At 39.4% G+C, this 24,425-nt stretch overlaps 1 protein-coding gene and 1 long non-coding RNA gene across 2 annotated transcripts in view; one reads left to right on the top strand and one right to left on the bottom strand.

Annotated features, from left to right (window-relative positions):
- Positions 1 to 24,425, bottom strand: part of LOC124223148 (uncharacterized) — a 91,173-nt gene that overhangs the window by 62,972 nt on the left and 3,776 nt on the right. The window lies entirely within an intron of this gene.
- LOC124223147 (CCA tRNA nucleotidyltransferase 1, mitochondrial) lies at positions 7,936 to 10,113 on the top strand. Its single transcript, XM_046634881.2, has 2 exons — positions 7,936 to 8,109; positions 8,753 to 10,113. Exons 1-2 carry the CDS (start codon positions 8,038 to 8,040, stop codon positions 10,085 to 10,087), a joined length of 1,407 nt encoding a protein of 468 aa, XP_046490837.1. The 5' UTR covers positions 7,936 to 8,037; the 3' UTR covers positions 10,088 to 10,113.

The following is a 24,425-nucleotide window of genomic DNA, read 5'->3' on the forward strand; positions in this document are numbered from 1 at the left end:
CATACACGAAGCGAGGCGAGAGGTGTTCGTGTAATAATTTTTAATGCACCACGACGAGAAGGAGGATGAGGATAACGGGTCGGAAAGTCCGGGGCTGCAGGGTGGCTGGTGTATGACGTCGCAAATATTTGCAGTCAACATGGAACGCGAGAGAGGGAGAGAGAGAGAAGAAGATAGCGAAAGAACGCGAATCACAAGCCACCGCATACGACATGCATAGTCAAGGGAATGCTCTTCGTAGTGACTGGAAATAGAGCCGGTAGCGAGGCGACTATCCATCCAGTACCGCATGAAAGAACTGAGAATGCCCGAAATATTCTGGAGGTGATTTTGATGTCCTTGGACGAGGGCCAGACCGCTGGATTCAAGGTCAGCGACAGTGGCTAGCCGAGGTGTTCTTATAACTTAGTTCAAGAGAGTCGCCAGCCCTCGTAGCTGAAACTCTCTTCATCCCTTCCACAAACATTCGTTCCGTTTATTGCAATGACAATATTATTCGGTCAGTCGGGAGTGGAATATAAGCAGTGCTCAATAATCCATTTTAAAAATGGTTTCCAGGAGTTTGGTCTCCGCAGTTCAATCGTGAAAATATCACCACATTGAGTTATCCATACCTGAATACTTCATTTTTTCAAACCCTTTCGTAAATCGATGTGGAATGACGAAGAACTCTCGGTTCTCTGACCCGATCCGTCCTTTCTCCTCGTTCAGTTCTTCCTCCGTCTCATCTTGTAGGGTACCGAGCCTGGAGCGTTGTTGCTCACCTCGTAGTGCAGTGTTGCACACGGTAGCCCCCGAATTAATTATCACGTAATTAAGAGCCCTGACTGAACCATAAAAGAGGCACATGAGGTCCGCAGGCTCCCACGACTCTTGTATCGTCTTGGGCTTGGGCACGATCTATGCTGCAGTTCATGTTGGTTCACACATCCGCCTCCGTGTCAGCTGTAACTCACCGAAGGGCGATGATGGATTTGAAGAGCGAGGGAGACGGACGAACCGCGGAACAACCGGTGCAATTCTATTTGCAAAAACAAAGTTTACACCGGACAAATAGATGAGGATCCGCCAACACCGTTCGGTATCATCGCCGTTGAGTGGCCAGTCAGAACGAAAAAGCGCAATCCGAACTTTGCTCTCACCTTTTTTTGGTCAACTGTTTCCCCCTTCTGAATCTCCACGCTTATGAAGTTCATCCATTTTCTTTCTTATATACTTACGTTACATCCTGACTCATGTAGGTACCTACTGTTCCCATCAGTGTTCACAAAACGAACTATGTGTGTGGAAAGTAGTGTTCATGTAGCAGATTTTAATGGGCAAAGTTGAGAAATGCGACCTACACGGTATTCGGACGATTCGCAATAATCGTCATGTAATTCCACGAATCATTATGATACAACTAAAATAAATTCCCCATTAGTTACAGTAACTGAACTAGTTCTAACCACGTTGGAATGGTGTCCAGTGGTCCTGGAAACATCCTTGAATTTATCTCGTGTCCTGGAAATATTCTATTTCTAAATTTTACGAAGCATTGGTCCTAAGAAAAAAAACTGTGATACACAGATTGAGTAGAATATATTTTTCGCGGTCACGTTTTGTTAGAAGAAAGAACTTTATACACCATAATCATCATTTTGGTGTATTTTTTATTGTTCTTGAATATCCTTGAAATTTCCTGGAAATATCCTTGAATCTGTTACGGATTTTTTCACCGGACACCATGGTTGGTCTCGGTTAGTTGGAAAGGCCGGTCCGGGACAGGAGTGTGACTCAAAATCACTTCAGCTTCATCTTCATAATAGAACAAAGCTTTCCCTGCTCTCGGATGTGTACAGTATACACAGAATACACATTATACAGATGCTGCATCCGTTGAACGTCTGCGGAGTAGGTGCTTATAATAAATGCTGCATCGTGGAGGAGAAACGAATGGTAACGCAACGTCGTAGGTGTCGAGCCTGGGCCTCGAAAATGGAATAAAGCGTGGTCTATGGCCGGGCCTCGGGTAGGTGTATACTAATTGAAGGGCCGGTTGTGGCCGTTTGGCGCTGGTCCCAGTCCGAGCCTTCGGGACCGAGTCCCTCCGTCCCGGTCCTCGTGCGGCTTACGGTAGCTGCGGATACCGGGTGATTAGCACCTCCCCGGGTCGTAGGATGCAAACGGACGATGAACAGCCTCGCGGAGAGAGTCGAGGACCCACGGACCACACACGATGACCAGAACTACGATCCCGTCTTTCCCAAACAATTCCTCGAAACGCTAACTTGAAACAGGGAATTATCGTTATTCTGTGCCCATGCGAAACCTTCGACTGCTGGACACACGATGTTGGAGTTTGCACAGGATTCATTCCCGCCGAACTGTTACAACAGTGTGGTTACAGTCTCTATCCGGAAGTAGTGCTGCAACTGGGCGAAACAATCCTGAAATGTTCCTCAGGGTGAGTTTAGTCAGGAAAATCTACCGACCCTGATTGTGGAATCGATATTCATAAACCAAATTTGAATTCCATGTTGTATCTATTTTCTCTTCCCTTGAGTTGTTGGGATTGTGTGATCTAAATCTCTTAACTCTCAATGTCGTCATGACCAGGTTGTATAGAAAATTCAGTACTATATGGAAACGATACCTAATTCTGATCGAGAAGATCGATATTCCACTGAAGGAATTGCAGAAGCAAAGTTGAACTCTTCTGACTAGAAATTGAAACCACAGTGTCAACTTTTAAGTTAACCAGATCGTAGTCTGACGCATTAGAATGAAGAATCCATAATAAATACGAACATTTTATTGCTCTTGGATCCCTGAGAGATTCCGTGCGGGTGATCGAATGTCTGAATTGACTCGGCGATCGGGTCGTCTCGTCCTGATAGAGACTGGCCAGGACACTGGAGTCTGGAGGGTCGGTGTACCGCGGCCAGATACAGCTCGGCGAAGTGCACGTCACAGTGTCATTCCAGGTCCCTGTGGTTCCGTGGTCCGTTCTGATGGAGTGCCACGGATGGTGGCGGCCGGTTGGTACGTGCGAAGAGCACTTGAGAGTGGAGTTGAGTGGATCCGAGGACCGGACCGCGGTGTGCGAGACGAAGCATCTCGACATGGGTGGTCCATTCTTCTCCGCGGTTCTTATTTCTGTCTTAGGAACGCGTCTCGGCTTCGCCTTCCAAAAGGCGAACCGTCGATGTCTTGTCCAAGCAGCGCCGAATCCGGAGACGTAACCAAAATCCAGGCGGAACGATGAAAACGTGGATGCGAATCCTTCCGCAAGTTTCCAAACTACGCAACGTGATGCAAAGGACACAGACCGGAAAGCTTCACCCCGACGACTACGATCACGATACGACCGCGTACGAGATGAAAAGAATGGAGGATGAATTGGATGAAGTTTATTGAAAAATTTCTTTTTCACTCGCTTGCTGCAGAGGAATTATACGAGTAGGCGAGACAATGCTCAGGAATGACTTTCGTTTCACTCGGTTCTTCGTTTGGATCCAGTCTGTATAACCGGTTGAGTATTAAGCGTGCCACTTGGCCGATCCGACTGTCAGTTATTTTCGAGTATAATCAGACGGTGGTGCAACTTCTCAGATGATGGTGAAATTATCCCTCGCGGATTTTCACTACTCGACGTACGGATGATTCGCGAAACCATGAAGTCTGCACTGGGTATGCAATGACTACAAGCTCTCTTATCGAACTACGCTAAAAGGTTGGGAAATTTTTTAGCAATAACGGAGCTGAGCTGATTTGTCAACGACGTCGTTTCGGCGACCCGACCGGGTGCTTCAAGAGTCTAGACCACTTAGGAGGGTCCGGAGCAAGGGCGTAACTCAGCATCGACGGAACCTTGGACAGCAATCATGGCCAGGCTTTATGGGTCTTCGGATTCCAGGCCGCGTTGAGAGCGTAATGCGTTGCCAAAGAGACGCGCAAACACCTTTCGCAATTCGAGCTGCTGGCGCGTTTATAAATTCGAGATATGGCGTGCCGGTATTGCGTATTCATAATATCTTCCCGTCCGTGAGATGTGATAAGAATTACATGGAGGTAGATACGCAGGAAAAGAGAGGAGCTCGAGACGTCGGTGCTTTTTTTTTTGCAGCACCTGGGTTACGACAGATGGACGGACTGACTCACGTACTCTCTTCACTCCTGCTCAAGACTCTTCACGACACTTTCGCACTGATCGCAGTCCTTGCCATTACCCCGATAGATACTCTCGTATCATCCTTCGGGCTGTTAATTTGCATCAGGATCATCACGGAATGAATATTAACAATTGTGAAATAATTTGGAAAGGATGAAACAGCACCGGGTGATTTGAGTTGAAGGAACATTGCGGACATTTTTGAGAACGGAATTTCGACAGTAATAATCCGCGATTTCGACGTGGAGCGAAGTCTCGAATTCCAAATTTGGAATCTACGAAACGGAGAGACTAGCGGAAGTTTTTTGTTTTTTTTTTACCACTCTAGCCTCGCGACCTCAACTCAGTTTTTTGTACTGTTCAATGCCACTAGACTCTCAGTGGAAGTAAACAGGCGTAAAAAATCAATCAGCATAAATTCTTCAAGCACCCAGAGGTCAACGTGCGGACTGAAATCAAGAGCGAGGATCACCATATTCGTTGCGTTGAAACTTTGGGTACCGTATAATATAATATATAACCAAAATCATTCGGGGTGCATGGCCAGAGATTGCCGAGGGTAGACCATAAAATACGTATTATCGGTCCCGGGGCAGCGCTGTGACGCCAGGGTGGATATACTTGGAATATAAAACATATGAGGCTCCCTGGGAATCTCGTACGAGAATGTAGCGTCACGCTCAGAAGTCAGTGATAACAGTAGCTCTCATCCTCGGCCTCACCAACACCATTCAAAGCCCGTAACTCAACCTAGAAATTTTTCTGCGGAAGTAATTACAGATTACTGTTTATGTCAAGGGGATTTTCCCCAGTCAGGAGTTTGCAAAAAGCGATTTATGTTTAAATTTCATTTTCGTAATTTATGTAAGACACAGAAAATTTCATGTCGGTCCAACAAACATTCTTCCCAGAGCGTTTGAAAGTGATTTTGAAACTTTGAAGGCGTTTTTCTAAAATCCATGTTTGCAAAGTCGGTGAGAAAGATTTCTCGGAAACGGTTTAAACGATCGGTCTCAAAATTTTTACACAAGCTTTATGAATATATTTTTCAGTCCTTGATCGAAGATTTTTTCTCACCGATAAATATTTTCCATTTTATAGACAAATTGAGGCGAAAATTTTTATGGAAAATCGAAATTTTTTTTTTTGTGAAGCCACCGTTTTGTTACTTGTTAATATTCCGTTTACTCCTTAGATCATAGACCAGACAATACCTTGTATTAACTAAATCTTTTTTGTATTTCCATTTCCGATGATTCAGTCCGGAAATATCTGGCTCGCCACAAGACGCTGTTTTTAGAAATACTTTGGAAGATCGACTATAGCAGCTTTAAAAATCATTATTTTTACAAATAAAAAATATCAGAATAAATTTCAATCTTACCTCAAGATGTATATAAATTTTTATACTGTTTTCGCCCTCATGACATGTTATAATCACTCAATGATTTAAACTCATTCACTCTAACCGTGCCATTCTGTGTTGTTAAATGATAGTCAAATTACCTCCATAAGGTATCTATTAAAAACCATATCAAGACTCCAAATTTTCAGTTGCGAAAATCACTGATCTATCCTCCGGAATTCACTTTATAAATCTACTTCATTCTCTACGTACATCTTCCATTTCTGGTGAATGACGTATCCTGAGAAAGGTTCAAATCTGATTTTAGCAGCTGTTTGGCCGGCGTTTAAACGCAATTTTTATCGCGTCCTGGTCGAGAACTGTTTTCAGCAATATGGCCGATCCATCATGGCGCTTTCCCGCGGATGACTCGAGACACCCTGGTGGTTTCTGCACCTCGCGGACGTTGTAAGGGGTGGTCGCCCCGTCTGCAGGGTGGGTGCCTGCTATTCTCAGATAAGGATGGACCCTATATCCTACGTTTGCCTGCTCCATGTTGTGTACCCGGTCCGGTTTCCCTTACATACTTTGTCCTCACAGTACTCTGCACGTCGCGCGTCCCAGCAAAAGATGAGAACAACCCTCGGGTACGATCAAAACATATTTTTATTTTTTTTTTTTAAGTTTTCTTTTGAAACTTCAAGGTTTCATCAAAAATCTTATTCCATATAATTCTTTTCTGGCAATTCTATGGTTTTAACAGATTTGTAAAGAAATATTTTGTATGTCGTACCGAGAATTTGTAATTGTTTATTTAAAATGGTAGAGAACAACGAGGAGAAGAATATTCACAGGAATTGAATCACAGTATAGCCGAAAATGGTTGGAAACTGTTTGAAAATCGTTGAAAATCATTGATAATGAAAAAATGTGCAACAAAACGATTGTTGAAAATAGTTTCAAAAATATCGAAAGTGATCGATAATAGAGAAAAAACTAGAAGCATGTCTACGGTTCTACCAAAGTCGAAAAAAACAATGACGAATTGTTTGATAATCGCCAAAAAAGCAACATAATGCAAAACTTCACTGCCATTAGCAAAAATTGAATTATTAAAGTGACCTAAAATCACAAATGAATGACAAATTGGTTGAAAGTTGTTTTTTTTTCCGTAAAAATTGTTCATTTTTTAACTAATTGAGAATATTTATGAAATTTATATAGATTGTTGAGTAAAAAATTAGGTCCATTCGCGAATACGAGACTACGAAAAATGACGGATTGAAATTTGTTCGAATGCGGGTTTTGTTCGAATCTTTCGTTACGTGTAACCCTTAGCTAGCTGGTGCGAACGGTAGAACGCGACACACCACTGAATAATAAAGATCCCTATCAGCGAGTGCCATCCCACAGAGGTCGACCGCAAGGAATAATGCCTATTTAATTATTATCTAACCGCTGAGAGATACGGCATGAATTTATAATTGCATAATGATTTATTTAGGGTCAAGCCACCCACCAAACCTATCTACCCCCGTGTCTGCTTATACCCACAAAATCACCTCTCTAACGCCACATCGCATCGCCACGATCCGTATACATGCACTGAGAAAAATTTCATTTGTTACAGTAACTAGAAAAATTCAGTAAAACAGGTATCGTTAAAAAAACTGTTAGAATATTGTTGGAATTACGAAAAACGAGGTACGCCTAACCATTTTGCGCTATCGCCGATCCTTTTTTGGTAATTACAACGCAAAATCAGTTTGTGAGGTTTACTCTACTTTTTTAGCTAAACAAGGCTTTAACGTCAATTTATTCTTGCGCAAGCATTAAATTTTCGCAACAGTTGCAAGAAAATCTAGTAACAGTGATCGTAATGAGTAAGAATAGTAACGGATACTAGACTTTCTAGTAACAAATAGAAAACTAATATCCATTTTCCACCTAGAATTATATTTTGCGATTTTGGAAAAAAGGAAAATAGTTAAGAACTGAGCGGTAACCGGAACTAAACATCTCTCTCAGTGTAGAGTTAAATAAAAATGAAAGTTTACGGTGATAGCAAAAAACAATTTTGAATTAAACATTACGCGCTAGAGTTTGCCAACTTTGACTTTGGCGATTTTTGGCATAAGATCAGCCAATTTAATCTTATTGGAGTTTGCTTAAAGATGACCAGAAATTTGAGAGAATTAAAAAATGACGTACAATGTAAAGGTTAGGAGGATTTTATTTTTTTTTTACGGTCTGTTACATGAGAAAGGTGAGGTAAAAGGTGATCCTAAATACGTTACGTAATTTAAGTACAGCCTTTAGCAATAAGTTAAGAATGCTGTGTTACCGACGCGGTACGCGTTCGAATCCTTCGAAATATGAAAACGTACGCATGGCGCCATCTCCTGTCAACTTTGCAGAATCTCGTGTTTCTCGCTCGACGCTTCGAGCTTCGGTAACTTGACAAATCCCAGAGATTTTACACAAGTTTTCTGAAGAACGTAACGCGAAACAATGGAAGTTGGTTGAATTCTATTCAACCATGATAATCACTTGTTCGTTTGTAAAATACATTAAATATCTCAAACATTCTTCACGTCGCGTCCCGACTCGCGTAAGTTTTATATCATATTTACTAGTCGGTATGCGGCATGACAAGTTTTAGGTTAGAATAAGCTCTGTTGTTACTTTAGATTTACTGTCGCAAGGTGTTAACCGCAAGCTATAACCTAAAAGCTAAGCTAACCCAATCACTGTTAAAAACAATTAACTCATCTTTAATTAAATCACAGTAAATAAATATTATCCTTCCAACCGTCGTCCGCTCGTTGTTTTTTTCGTTTCCAACATAACCTAATATTACATCCAGTTCTTAGACTCACAAATATCGTTATTATATGCTTTTGAAATTCTATTCTTGTGTTTAGTTCGTGTATTTGAATTTTTCTGTATTTTACTAAATTATATTTTTTCTTCAATGTATCAGTTATTAGAAATTCGATTTTTACCTAATTTTATCTTTTATGCAGTGCCATCAGAACACCAAAGCGTATTTCGTTATTCGTTTTTCGCCCAAGAAAAAAAGAAAAAAAAAAAAACCACTTAGAAATTTGAAAATTCTGGCGCAGTTTCGAATCAGAATGATTCCTGACCATAACAGTAATGACATAATCGATTTGGCGGTCTTTTTTACACCTAACCTAACTTTCGATCTTTAAACAAGAAGGCCAGCAATAAATTTACCTCAATGATTTCAGGGGGCGACGAGTTACTCGGCGGAGCGTTGGAAGGCGTCAAAAATGGAAGGAGAACAGGCCCCAGCATCGCGGGATGACCCGGTAATAATGAAGCTCGATACGCCTGAATTCCGAACGATATTCACGCCGGAATTGAAGACACTAGCGGGTCTCTTCGAGAAGTATAACTACGAGATTCGAATAGCGGGAGGAGCGGTGCGGGACATCCTGATGGGTATCCGACCTAAGGACTTGGACTTTGCGACGACGGCTACACCAAACGAGATGAAGGATATGTTCACAAAGGAGGAGATCCGTATGATAAACATGAAGGGCGAGCAACACGGTACGATAACATCGCGTATAAACGACGCTGAGAACTTCGAGATAACAACCCTGAGAATCGACGTAGCGACGGACGGGCGTCACGCCAAGGTTGAATTCACGAAGGATTGGAAGCTCGACGCGAATCGTCGGGACCTAACGATAAACTCGATGTTTCTCGGGCTGGACGGAACGGTCTACGACTACTTCTTCGGCTACGAGGATCTGAAAAAGCGGCGAATCGCCTTCGTCGGTAATGCAGAGACCAGGATCCAGGAGGACTACCTCAGGATCCTGAGGTACTTCCGATTCTACGGTCGCATCGCCGAAAATCCTGACGTTCATGACGCCGCGACCCTCGAGGCCATTCGCCGGAATGTTCAGGGTCTCGATCGCGTCGCTGGTGAACGGATTTGGACCGAGTGGCACAAGATAATGGTAGGAAGGTTCCCCGTTGAGCTAACCACGAAGATGATCGAGTGCGAGCTTTCCAGGCACATCGGTCTCCCCGAAAAGCCCGACGTTGCGGCCTTCCTCGACGTCCACAAACGCGCCGAAGAAAACGGCGTTCGTCTTAGAGCCATCAGCCTCATATCGGCGCTCCTGAAGGATCAGGAGGAGGTTATGTTGCTCCATGGTAGACTGAAGCTATCCGCCTTCGACAGAGACCTCGCTCTGTTTCTGGTTCAGCACCGCGTCGTTACACCATCTGAAAAACCGCTTAAAATTTATCAGAAGCTGGTTATCATGCCGAAGGGGAAGAACCAAGGTATCAAAGAGTTCGTTTGCGAGCTTTTTAGATACAGAGGTGATCTCGAGCTTCTTCGGGTGTTCGCTGATTGGCAACCACCCCGATTCCCCGTCGGAGGCGATCAGCTCAGGCAGCATGTCAAGGGTGGGAAACTCATGGGGTTGGTCATCACCAGGCTCAAGGAGAGGTGGATTGATTCCGACTTTCAACTGGATCACGAGGAGCTTCTCAAACTTGTACCAAATATTGTTGAGGAGATTAATGATAATATTCAGAAATAAATACTTCGTAGATTGTTTGTGTATAATCGAGAGTTTGTGTTCTAGTCTTTCCTTTCCACTTTGCAATTAATTCTCACAGTTTCATCTTACTGTTTCAATAGCTAATTGACGCAGAATGAAAATAAATTTGTCCCAAAGATTCGAAAGATTAACAAGAGATTCAGTACCTTTCGAGTACAATAAAAAAATTACTGGTCTTTTATAGTACTGATAACCACACGAAATTCTTCACAAGTTCTTGAAAATGTTATAGAGATCTGAGAAATTGTTAAAAAATTGTACCAATAGATGCAAAGTATTTTGAATGTAATGACTTTTAAGATATTGTGAAATACGAATATTGAAATTACGTATAATAATTATTTATAAGATACTGTAATTAAAATCGTGCATCCACTTGATGTCGAAAAGCTAATTTTCACCTTTACCGACCGAATGACGCTTCGCGCTTTTTACCCCAGTAATTCTGCGAAATTCTACTCAGGGTATCAACCCTCTGTAGCAATCGCACCCTAACTTATCATGTTCAGGGTACTGGAACACCAGGTATAAAATCCTCGAGGTGCCATCTTTGAAGCGATGTACTGAAGCCTCATTTTTTATCACACAAGACTTGATCTGTTCGGTGAACTTCTTTACCGACTAGAAACTTGGCAAGTTTATAAAAATTCTCGGTTTAAATAAACGTCAACTAGAATTTTTCACATCGAATTTTAAATCGACTCTAGTAAATATTCTCTATAAGCTTACTGAGGATTCTCCAAAAAGTTTCCGTTCCATTAAATCGTTCTAAGAGACAAACTTTTCAGTATAATTTGTAACAGAATTTTTTACAGAGTGCAGTTTTGATTCATTTTTCAAAGGTGAATCGAATCGTAGCAGTAATATGTTCGCACAGGTCACCAGAAGATATTATTTCCAATTTGCCATAAAATAATGAGCTTCGTATATAAAAAAATTTCATAAATTTTCTGAATAAAGAATAAAAGAAGAGGTAAAGGGAATTCGAATAAAGAAGCGAATTGGCTTCATTTCCGTTTTTATCAATACCACTGCGAGGTCTGAAAACCGGATATACATATTCCAAATCAAAACGGCAAATGTCTTCAATGACCAGACCAGTACGACGTCTGTTATTGGATCTACAGTCGAATTTCGGAAATTAGATTTTGCCCGCTATTCGATGCTTTGATCGCCGTTCCTCCCTTCTCCTCCAACCTTTTCGGCCCATATTCTTTCTTATTTCACCTAGTGGACAGAGCAAGATGACTTCTTTGACGAGCTTTCATCGACTGGCCTTTCTTCCTATGGACATGAAATAAAACCTCCCGAGCCAAAAAGGGAGATTATAATTTTATTTGTATGAATAAAATACGAAGTACGGATGCTGAACCGATGAAGAAGCGAAGGAAATTGAGTACAAAGAATGAGAAGGAATTATACTTCAAAGGCATCGTTCGCTCCGAAATTTGGTAACATTGTAGGTATATTCGTTTCAAATCTCACGATTCATTTGAAAGGTCGAGAATATTATACTTTTTACGGTGGGGAAAATTTCTGCCGTCTTGAAATTCTTTCCGATTTTCATTGACTTTGTCTCCTTCCACTTATGCCAACATAATCGTCGATATATAAAAGGTGTTAGATTCTTCTTCGGGCTGAGTAGTAGGTGAGTACCTCTACCGGTATTCTTCAACGACTTCGGTATAAATTGATAAAACCACTTCCTTCCCTTTTGTTTTTTAAAAAGAAACGGTGACTCAAGTGGCGCAGCTCAGAAATGGATTGAATTTTAGCCAAAGTGGTGAATCGCGAAATTATCAAACTTGAGAGTTGAAAGAATTCGTTGTTTGATATTTGAACGAAACAGCATTAAGCTCGACGTGGAACAAAGTTACAAGATCCCTTATTGTCAACGCCTGTAGCAGCATCATGAGGATCATAAGGATCATTGAAGATTCGGGAATTCCTCTAGGACATTAAATTGTGTTCGGAAGATTCTGATTAGAAAAAGTTATCAGGATTTAACTTAGAGGCTTTACCCAAGATTCAAATTCGCATTTGTTACAAATTTTTCGAGCGACAGGAAATAGGAGTAGAAAAAAGTTAAAGAACGAACCATCCTACCGAACACGCTTTAAACGTTCCGTAATAAGATTGACGTTTGCTTTGCAAAAGTCGTTTAAAAATTCTTTAAGAATCGAAACGATTTGACTGCAGCATCTGGAAGGCTTTCGGTAAGGTACTCGATAAGTCCTAACTGACAGTAAGGGACGTCGGTCCTTAACTCCGGCGTCTTTTCCCTGGCCGAGAAATAACAAAATTTTTATGAATATCTTTATATTTAATGAGACGTTGCGAACGAAACGGTTCAAAGGACATGGTCTTGAGCATTTAATATGGTATAATTAATTGCAAACAAGAGGACTTGCGGAAGAAAAGCAGGAAGGTGGTTTGGGTGGGGCAGGGAGGAATGGCGGTGGCGGAAATGCGAAAGCAAATGTTGACTGGCAAAAGAGCAAACCAAGGCGGAGAGAGCCGAGACGAGTTACCGCGGAGAAGGAGACTGGGTTGTGTACCAACGGCATTAAGCCCAACCTTCTCTCTCTCTCTCTCTCTCTCTCCGTCATGCTTTGTCCTCCTTTCTCCCCCTTAGAGGACCCACGGAGCTTGCCGCTGCCTCATCTCACCACAGGTGGACCGAACCACTTTCAATCTGCGCTCCAAAAGCCGCGCAACAACCCTGTTTTCCTACAGATATAAACCAACGGGCACACAGTAAACCCTCCTCCCTTGTCCCCTGCTTTCATTAAAAATCAATTTCATAAACCTCGAAATCGTTGCCGCGGAAACGTTCCCTTTTCCTTCATAAGTCGGTTCAAAGGTAGATGAAAAATTTCGGAGGATTATTAAACCGTTTGATTCACTCTGTTTTTGTCATCGTGTCATTCGAACTGGATCCATAATAAATTTTGTACCTTCGTCAAGGGATGGTGGAGGTATGGGGCTGAAAATCGAGGTAGAAATTCTGATGTTCTATTAAAAAATGTCATCATGACGTTGGAGCTTGGTTTTTGCCGACATTTTATCACCGGATAACCTAATATTTTAGTGTTAATAGAGGTAAATAGTAATTCTTGGGGTTTCAGCTTACTCGTGTAACATAAATTGATTCAACGTAATCAATAATGTAACTGTTCTACTATCTACACGAGAAAAAACACGGCCAGCTGTCAGCCTGGTTGCATTAGTTTGATTTTTACCACCAGACAACGCATTGCAAAGTGAAAATCCCAATACTCAACGAATTGATAACCTTTGACTATCTACGAAAAGAATTAGGTGTTCAAGGACTGGCAGTAGTTACTAACGCCAGAAGGATCAAAGACAGAAATGGTAGTAAAGACCTTTTATTTTGTCCTGGAGAATCCGTGCTGATGTTGGAAACTGAGTCGGAACGACAAATCATGTCGGCAGTATCTGGCATGGGTCTTGATGGTGTTTTGAAAGAAGCCATCATGCTGTTTTAGATATCTAACTTCGAGACTGCACGATGTCTGGTTATCATCGTACGAGCGTTCACGTTTCAGCGAAGGAACGAACACGAATGGTGATTTGAATTTTATGACAAAACCAAGTTGAACGCGGTTCAAGAAACAGACTCCAATGACGCAGCAGTCTTTATGACATTCGTGCATGGCAGACAGTTTCTCGGAAATCATGATGACATATTGGACATTTCTGAGAGGCATTCAATATTCATTCAGACCCCTTGAAGACAGTACCCAATGGGATTTAACGGAGAACTGATTCGGTTCTAAGTATCCTTTTGGCAAATGGATTCTGGTAAATTGAGAAAAAGAGTGGCTACAAGACACTCCAAAAAATCAACCACCGACGACTTGACCTTTTTCAAACTATTCCTGCACGCACCACGAACTCATCGACGTTTAAATTCTTCGTTACTTTAACCAGATTGTTTAGCGGTGGTGCTCGAGAACGAAATAGACCAAAGAACGACGTATGACACAGACGAAAGCATTTCAATCCCAGTTTTCTTTCCGTTAAAAAGTTTCGTCGTTCAGTTTAACTTTCTTTCTCTGGTCACTTCGAATTGGTCTTTGTCTATGGAATGGAATCCTAACCGAGTATGAGGTGGAAGCAGACGCGACGGATATCCTGGAGCGCAAGTATCGGTGCCTCTCTTTTCGCTTTCCTATTGCATTGCAGCTAGCGTTTGTACAGTCGAATTCGTAAAGGTTTTCTTCGCATGTTACATGTCCTCTGTGCAAATAGTATTCTTACGCATTGGAATGTGGTCAAATGCAGTTCGACTAAGTCCAATGCAGTTAGATCTAACAATAAGTTCAATGAAGTTTGATCTAAGTCCAATACAGTTATTTCCTGACATCCAGTCGAATTCGGTCATTAAATTCTGTATTCAAAATCAGCTGGCTTCGATTGAATTTTGCCGAATTTTGGCAACGGTGTAATAAGGTACCCGAAAAGTACGAGGGTCGTATACGTTTCACCGAAATTAAAGCAAATCTATAAACCGAACAAACAATTCAGGAGTTGTTCAGCAGCCTGAATATAATTTCGAATCGTGTCGTCATTGCCGATTATTTTCCCATACACGTGAGACGTGTATTATAAAATTTGAAGAAGCTTTCGTATTTAAATAATTCACAACGATAAAAACGAATTTGAAAGAGAAGTGATTGATATTACTGTTCTGAGATACCTTGAACGTACCGTCATAAGAATTTCCGTATTGAGATTGAGCCGGACTCAATATTTCCTGGATAAAATCCTCAAGGGGAAACGAGAGTTTCATAACATAGAGAGCGTCGTAAATCCCCGGCGGTGACTGTACTCACTTCTTCCAGTAATATAAGAAAGGAATGCTGTAGCAGTAGAGGAAAAGAGTTTACAAAGAAATCCAAGAAAGCGTTGCAGCAGGAGGCTTCGACGTTTGTGCCTTGAGCTTGCGGGTGCATCTAGTCGCATAGAAAACCCTCAAAGAATTTCCTACACAAGTTTCCCGCGGTCTGCGTTATACACGCGTAGCGAAACCCGGCCGATGCGGGGGAGAAAGAGAGGAAGATGGACAGATAGAGAAAGAGAGGGAGAAGGCAGTGCTTTTTCCACCCTGAAAGACGCAGAGACGACGACAAGTGTAACGGGGAAAATGGGGCGAAAACTGAGCGAGATAGATAGATAGGTAGATAGATAGACAAATATACTTATGTCTATAACAATTTTGGAAAATACAGTCACAGATCGTTGTAATAAAAATTACCTTGTGACTAAAAGAGATATACGGTACAATATAATACAGTACTTAACCCTTTGCGGCACAGCGTTTCATTGAAAAGGTTGAAAAAAAATATTAAATAAATAATTGAAGACGTGAAATTTTGAGTAAGAATACAAAAAGAATAGATAAAAATAATCAAAGATTAATTAGGGCAGGAAGATTGAAAAGAAAAAAAACAATTGGTCAGATGTGAAAATAAGAACATCGTTCGCGTACGATCAAAAGATGATATACAACTAGGTCATATACTGCAAGTATTTCAGCATCAAACTCAGGAAACATGAAAAAATGTACACACTGAGAGAAATTTTTAATTCCGGTTATCGCTCAGTCGTTAACTATTTTAATCTTTTACCACAATCGAAAAATATAGTTCTAGGTAGAAAATGAAAATTAGTTCCGTTACTATTCTTTCTCATTACGATCACTGTTGCTAGATTTTCTTGCAAATGTTGCGAAAATTTAATGCTTGTGCAAGAATAAATTGACGTTAAACCCTTATTTAACTAAAAAAAAGTAGAGTAATGTAAATTTTTCTAGTTACTGTAACAAATGAAATTTTTCACAGTGCACGAGTGAATATACAGCTAAATTGTAAGTGAAGAAAACAAAAAAATAGATAAAAATAGCTAGGGCGAAAATGATCTCGTTCAATAGCGAAGAGAGGACGAGTTAAGTAAAAAGTAACCCTGAACTGACTAGGATAAATTTAAAAAATGAAATAAAATAAACGTGTAACGAAGAGAGAGAGAGAGAGAGAGAGTGAAAAGAAGAGGTGCCAGATGGATAGATAAAGGCGAGGAAGAAGCGGCGGTAATTTTTCGCTTCGCTCGGCTGTCGCCGTTCGGCAAAAAGCTCTCCGTGAAACGAGCGCGCGCCGCGATCAGCGCTCGCCATGAGTGAGTGACGCTCCGGGAATCTAACTGTTTTAAGTTCTTGCCACGGCGCCACGCCGGACGGCGAGAGCTGTAACACCGGTTTTCTGTGCGTCGTAGGGAGTAGAGGAGAGCTTTCGGCGTTGCTTGAGAGCGAGAAATTAGGTAATTATACTCGCCAACTTCGTCCCTGCGAAACGCATTATTTTCTTGCGCGTTATTCGGAGACGATTAGGGCTCCGTCTCTTTACACCGCGTAGGGATTCGTTATCGACTCTGAAAAATGGGCGCGATTGTCAGGCGCGTGGTATTCAAATACGAATTTTATCAACCCCTGGTCCGCGACGAGTAAGAAATTTGCCAATTTTCCCGTGCAAGGAGAATAAAAAAGTTTACACGGATTTGAATCATATTTCATTTCGCATTAGTTTCTGATTAATATCGGAGCGCGGCCAGACGTTAAAAAAGCAAGTCCTCCATCCGTGATCTTAGACGTTTATCTTTACTGTCTCAACTGTTTCGTCTGATAAAGCGTTGAAGATGGTGGAAACGTTCTTACCGGTATTTGCGACAGCGGTTTATAAAACCATTTGAATTTTCAGCCGGACTTTGTCTCGCCGAAGATCATCGTATCGAGGTAAAAATCAAATGGAATTAACAGAATATAGAACGGAGTTTCGTATACCGGGAATTGGATACAGGCTTTCGAATACCGTTAAACTTGTACGAAACTTTTGTAAATGTCAAAGGATTGATCTTCCAGGAATTGCTATGTCAGGAAAATTACATTTCGAAAGTAGGCGAGAGCAAGAAGAGGGTTCTTCGTAACGATTAATCAGTTCAATTAGCAAAATTATTCATTTTATCAGATGTAATTGCTAAGAAGTGAATTTTTTACCCTTGATCTTCATAAATTAAAGCTTGTTTTACTATTCTTTCATTGCAAAACTTGTTTGAATATTTGACAACTAAGAATCAGGTTATAATTTCGACAATTTTGTTTTAACAGAGACGTGGTCTAACCTTTATCAAATATCCTGCCAACAATTGTAAAGACCTTTCACCAATTTAACGTAGGTATTTCCCTCTGTACGCACACCATAAATATTTATACACCGTATCAATCAATCAAATATAACTTTATGCATCGGGTTATATTTTAAGGGCTTTGGAAACAACGCCAGATAGACGAGTGTTAACGTAACGTGTATAATGTACCAAAAGTCGAAGTGATTCTAACGGTGAAAGCATTTGAAACTTGAAAATAGATCGAAAGATTTTTGTTTTTCTCGTTTCTTAGAAATGTTTAAAGAATAATTTTGCAACAACTGGTGGATAAAGATAGAGATCAAAAAATTAAATTAGAGAACACCGCATACGTTATGCAGAATAGTAATTTGTTGAAATAACTTGTTAAACTTCTAAATCTCACATTCAGAACACCGGTATAAAAAAAAAAAAAAAAAAAAAAAAAAAAAAAGAACGAATAAAAGATTCATAATTGACAAGAAGATTTTACTTCTCGACCTTTTTTTTTCTCGTTTTGTTTCTTTCAAACATATTTCGCTTGCCGATTCTCTTTTTCTCATTCTCTCTATGCATATAACATAAAAAAAAAACGTATGTATACGTTGCAAGTTATTCGTGCGTAAGATTGTTTGAGAAAAAAATAAATAAAAATAAATGCATAAATAATCCACATTCCGTTTAATTCCGGTGCTTCAGCTATTTATTATAACGTCAGGGTTAAAAACAATCCGAAAAAGACTTGTTCCCAACGATTTTGAAACGATTATGACCGCAGATTCAAAATGTTTAAAGCATGTGTGACGAAAATTTTTCGTACCCAAAGATTTTTTCTTCGTTTATTCGTGCAACGATTAAAAAAAAATTATACACTGTATACGGAGAGATGCGGACAAATATTCGCTAATTAATAAGCTCATCAATTTTTTTCGCAGGAATGTTTACGCAAGCTTTTATTTGAATTCCGCCCGAACCAGTACACGAAGTTATTATTTTCGTCCAATATTGAGGGCGAGTTCTGATGTTAGCCGGTAACTGGACAAAGTAAAAAAACTGAACAACATGTTCGAAAGAATTTATTTTATGTCGATGTTGAAATTTGATGAAATGGGAATGAAATAAAAAATCGTCCAATCTGTAGGGATTTATGAATTTATTCACGTATTGTGAAGTTGGTTTTCAATGTGTTTCACAGGGTGACCAACCGCAATCCGTGTGAAAGTAACATGTCATAAATAATCCGGACAAAAATAACCCAAGACAAAATTAACCTAAACAAAAATGAACCGAGTCAAAAATAATTTGAGATAAAAATAACCTGATAGAAAAATATCGTGAGATAAAAATAAGCCAAGACGAAATTAACCCAAGAGAAAAATAACCTAAGATAAAAATAACGCATGATAGAAATAACGCAAAAGAAAAATAACCCAAGATAGAGATAACTCGGGAAAAAAGTAACCCAGGATAAAAATAATTCGAGACAAAAATAATTCAATACAAAAATAACCCGTGAGAAAAAAATGATAAAAAAAAAATTGCATTATATCGTACTAAATTGAATTAAATTTGGCATGCGTTATTTTCATCATGCGTTGTTTTGCGTGGGTTATTTTTGTGTGATTTATTGTTTCTGGGTTATTCGGTGCTAGCACCGTTGCACGGATGAGCAAATCGTACATCGAGTCTCGGCGTTGTGACGACGACGTATCAGAGTGCAAGAGGGAATCAACCATGCAGCTTTACATGTCGCCCATCACGGTGTAGTGGAGATGTTTCGAAACCGCGACAGAGTGCCGGTGCTGCAATGCCGTCTAGTCGATCCCACCCCGTAATTCAAGCTGCGACCGGCTACCTTCACGGTTCAGAAAACCCGTGACCGTCATATACAGTCGATTACTTCATTCCCCAATATCTAAAATCATCGTTTGTAACGCGCCGCAAATTGAATAAATAATCAAAATATTCCCAAGCGTCAAGTGAGTACGAAAGATGATTTTCAGCAACTCATCGTTTAAGGAATTCGACACTGAGAAATATTTTTCGATTGTAGTAAAAAATGAAAATAGTTAACAGGACTGAGCGGTAAACGGAACTAAAAATTTTTCTCGATGAACGAAATTCACAAATCCATGGAGTACGCAAGATAAATTCAACTTACTTCGTCAAGTAAAAAAATACTTCTTTAAATCAGTGCGCACGTGACTGGAAAGAAAAAAAAAATAAGCTGAGCATCGAAGCAATTTTACATGAATTTTGATTGATTTCAGACGATTTAGACTTAATCTTCCAGCAATTGTGTTAATTGACTTTGATTCACGGGCAATGAAGGAAGTGGAAAGAAAAGAAACAACCGCAGGAAAGTTTCACGAGAACAAAGTTTTCTCACCTATAAATCAACGCTGTTCAATAAATCGATCAATTGCAAACAGACTTCGAATTATTCTAATCACGGTGCAGCGATTAAGCGAAAAAACGATTAATTGAAACAGATATCTGAGATCTAAGATCACTTCAGATAATCGCAAAATTTATCACAAAATATGGTCGTTTCTTTTTTTTTTTAAAGCATTTCAACCGCTGTAAAATCATATTATTCAATTAATTATCAACTTGATTACATGGTTTTGTGGAAAAATAAAATTACACAATATTTTGTGACAAGTCTGTTATTTTCATTGTTGATCTAAAAAAAATGGTAAATTTTTCCACGATTTCAACTTTAATCTTGAATAACTTTTGAAAGAGTTTAGTTGTGAAAGAATGATAAGAAGACTCTTTTTTACAGAGCATTAAATTCCCTACAAGAGTATGTGCATTTCCTCGTTACTGAGCTAAAAAATTTCAAAAATAACTAAAATCATTTTCTCGTGTTAATTAAATGGAAAATAGAACCATTAAATATTAATATTAAGGGGTAAAATCTGCAACTATCGAACATGTGACATTGAAAAAATGAAAGTAGTCGTTTTTTTTTAACCAGTTTAGTACATACACTGAGAGAAACTTTTAGCTCCGGTTACCGCTCAGTCCTTAACTATTTTCATTTTTTACCACAACCGAAAAATATAGTTCTAGGTAGAAAATGAAAATTAGTTTTCTAGCTGTTACCGGAAAGTCTAGTATCCGTTGCTATTCTTTCTCATTACGATCACTGTTGCTAGATTTTCTTGCAACCGTTGCGAAAATTTAACGCTCGTGCGATAATAAATTGACGTTAAAGCCTTGTTTAACTAAAAAAGTAGAGTAAACCTGACAAACTGATTTTGCGTTGCAATTACCGCAAAAGGATCGACAATAGCGCAAAATGTTTACGCGTACCTCGTTTTTCGTAATTCCAACAATATTCAAACACTTTTTTTAACGATACCGGTTTTACTGAATTTTTCTAGTTACTGCAAGAAATGAAATTTTTCCCAGAACTTGTATTCGCACTGGTTTAAACTCGACGCACAAAGGCCGGGGGGTTTGGATGTTGAAAAATCGGTTCCCCTACGAAGCGTACAACCAAGGCACCCACACCATCACCCCCCATAAATAGCCGGGATACCTGCGCGTGGGAAGTGTGTGCGTATACATCACCGGGAGGCGGTAAGTGTTTTCTTACAATCTCACTTATGCCTGTCCCTCTTTCGTGCGAGAAAAGGGGGAGGAAACCGCCGCTTATATAGGACCTGCACCCCGAGCTCCGCTACTGAAAGGCAATTTCGTTTTTATCAAGTCACCAACGCGCCCCAGGCGATTCTGCGTTGTGTTGGCTCCGAGTTTCGCTTTCGCGAAATCGGGTAACCTGAAATCTAGTTTTAATTATGACGAAGCTTTTGCACTTGTAAAGTCACGTCAAAAATCCGTCGAATCAAAAATATGACGAAACGAATGTTTAACAGGATTCGACCGAAACTGACCGAGTTGAATCTGGTTCAAGATAATCTCTGTGATCCAGAAAAAAATGTTTAATTACCGAATTTCAATCGTTAATACCTCGTTATTAACAATGGCAGAGAAATAACATCGTTTCACTGTTCTTTCACCGAAAAATCTGTACATATTTCGTCTGATTCTATTAAAAAATAGCTCGTTTTATTAGTAATTGAATTTCTTAGAAATTGTGTGAGACGGATTTTTTCTCGAGTCGGTCAGTTGGCAAAAATAAAAAATCCGATATGCAGAATCGTAATAATTTACAGATGTTAAACTTGTGATTCAACAAAACATACGTTGTTGTTAACACGACTTGACTTGGACGATCTGCGCGGAATTTATTTACGAACGAAATCAGCTATTGTTCGTTAGAATCGCGTGACCAATATGGATTTTTACCGTGCAAAAATGGGATAACGATAAAATTTCTATGACATGGTTGAAATAATAAAGTGTTATAAACTTGAGTTTCAGTGCTTTAACATTTTCTCCTTTATCACGGAAACGTTCATTGTTGAATGTAACTAGATTGGTGATATAATCAAAAAAGAAGATACTGCTTTACGATTCTTAAATTTCGTTATAAAATCGTTCTACCAAAAATATCAATTATCCACCGATTTTTCAATTCTAAAATTTGAATTTCGATGTTATTATATGCGACAGGACTTCAGCCAATAGGATATTATTCTGAATTATCTGAATTGCGATCTAAATCTTCAGATTTCACCCAAAAATTTCGTATCGCTGGAATAATTCCAAAGCCACCGTCGGTGAGTTTTGAAAAATCGTAAAAAATCAAAAAGAACGGTGGAAAAGCGAATTCCCTAAGATACTTCAATCGTCTTTGTCAAAAGTGGAAATTACCGCGTCACACGATTTTCTCGACGTTATCCCGCAGCCGTTGGAGATTAAGGGTGAAAAACCCAGGGTGGAAGAGGGTAAAACGTAAACACATAACGGCTGCATTTAAGTATAGTGTTACTAATGGACACCGGAGTACAAACAGGGTTGCCTGGATGGCTGGATGGCTGGTTCTCGCCTCCGGCAGCAAGCGTCGGCCCTTTTCACTGATAACTCGATTTCGTCTTCACTACTTTGCGAAGGTCCCGACAGAATTGCTCGTGAAAACGAGAACCCAGGGCCGCGCCTAATTACGTATTAATCGTAACTAGATTTTAACCAAAACGATCTCTCCTTCGGCGTCGCTTCGTTATACGGATAAACCGTTTTTTTATACGCCGAGCCAGCAATAATTGTTCGTAAAAATTTTTGGCGTTTTTTTTACGACGTTAATGAGAAAGAATAGTAACGGATACTAGACTTTCCGGTAACGGCTAGAAAACTAATTTTCATTTTCTACCTAGAACTATATTTTTCGATTGTGGTAAAAAATGAAAATAGTTAAAAGGACTGAGCGGTAACCGAAACTAAAAATTTCTCTCATTCTCCGATTCAGAAACGAGATTTACTTGGACTTCCGATCGATAAACTTTAATCAGAAGCTCAATTCAGTGTTGATATTGAGATTCCATGATAAATATTTGAATAATCACGGAAACTTTGGTAGCTTGAAACTCTGCAAATAAGCTCGATCGATCAAAACTTCGAGTATATAAAGCGATATACGTAACATTGAGTGCTCGGCGTATCGAACATAGTCGGGTGGATAAAGTCGAAGTAACAAAGTATATCTTGCGAATTGTAATTAATCTTCTGAGATATTGTACAAAAACTAATGAAATAGGGATGTGTAATAAAAATAGAAATCAGTGGAGCAATTTTTCAACAAATTAAAAGCTCACTTCGTATCAATAGACATTATTTTACGGGGCGAATTCGCGTTCGGTATTTATTAAATTGCAATACTTCTGAACTGAATATGTAATAAAAATAGAAATTAGTGGAGCAATTTTTCAACAAATTGAAAGCTCACTTCGTATCACTGGAATTTTTTTTTTACGGGGCGAATTCGCGTTCGGTATTTATAAAAATTGCTATACCTCTGAACTGAATATGTAATAAAAATAGAAATTAGTCGAGGAATTCTTCAACTAATTAAAAGCTCACTTCGTATCACTGGAAATTATTTTACGAGGTAAATTTACGTCCAGTATTTATTAAACTGCTATATTTCTGTACTGAATATACACAATAAAAATAAAATTGACTGGAGAAATTTTTCAAAAAATTAAAAGCTCACTTCACGAGATTGTGAAATTTGCTAAACTTTGCCAGACTTGTCCAATTTCACTCTACGATCACGGCTAATTTTATTCGAAAGACTATTCTTGATAGATTTATTGTAATCGACTCAAAAAAAACTTTTTTTCTACCAAATCACTCGGTTATTTAATTAATATTAGACATGTTTTCGAACGTTATTCGAATAATATTCAGTCTTAAGTTCCTTACTCTCTCTGCTCTATTTCTCTTTGCATTCAGGTAAAAAAATCACACGTGCACGATATTCGTTTGAAAATTGCATTTCCGTAGTAACTTTCTGAAAGTAGAAACCCGAATTTTCAAACGTAACATACAAAAATTATTCGACGATTTCGGACAAACAAATAAACTCGTATTTTTATTTTACATTATTTTATTTATTTTTTTTCATTTCCGAATCGATTTCTGATAGTTTAAGAAAAAAAAAAAACTCACCCCTCCTTCGCTACAGAGCTAAAGTTTCATGTATTTTCAATCCAAACGTTTTTGCATTCTTCGACAAAATTTTTCACCTCCCGTCCTTCTTCGTTAATTTTCCATTCATCTCTCACGTCACGAGGACAGATATCGCGTTGTGCGAAAATCTAATAAAAAGTACAAATTTCAAGACTATCCGTACGCGGAAGGAAATGCAATCCGATCCAACAAGCTCTATCGCGAAGCATCAATTCTATTCACTGACTTCACTTACCCTGGAAAATGTCTATAATACCTTCTCTTTCTTTTTCTCTCCTTTTCTCATCCCTCTCACGCTTCTTCCTCTGAATCTCGTTAGTAAGGCGATACTTTTTCCTTGACAAGGCATACAAGTCATCCTCTTGAAAATTTTTATCCTTCCATTTTTCACATTATTCCACTTTTCTCGCACTCTTTGCTCTCTCTCTCTCTCTCTGTCTCTGGCTCTCTCTGTCCCCATTTTTTCTTTCTAGTTGCCTTCCTCTCACCGTATTTTAAATTAGGTATACGTATA

The sequence above is a fragment of the Neodiprion pinetum genome, chromosome 7, assembly GCF_021155775.2.
Source record: "Neodiprion pinetum isolate iyNeoPine1 chromosome 7, iyNeoPine1.2, whole genome shotgun sequence".
In the NCBI taxonomy this organism is placed as follows: Eukaryota; Metazoa; Arthropoda; class Insecta; order Hymenoptera; family Diprionidae; genus Neodiprion; species Neodiprion pinetum.

Coding starts and splice junctions, on each gene's coding strand:
- LOC124223147 (XM_046634881.2), top strand. CDS start 8,038: ATGATAATCACTTGTTCGTTTGTAAAATACATTAAATATCTCAAACAT. Junction 8,110..8,752: donor CACGTCGCGTCCCGACTCGC/GTAAGTTTTATA, acceptor CAATGATTTCAG/GGGGCGACGAGTTACTCGGC.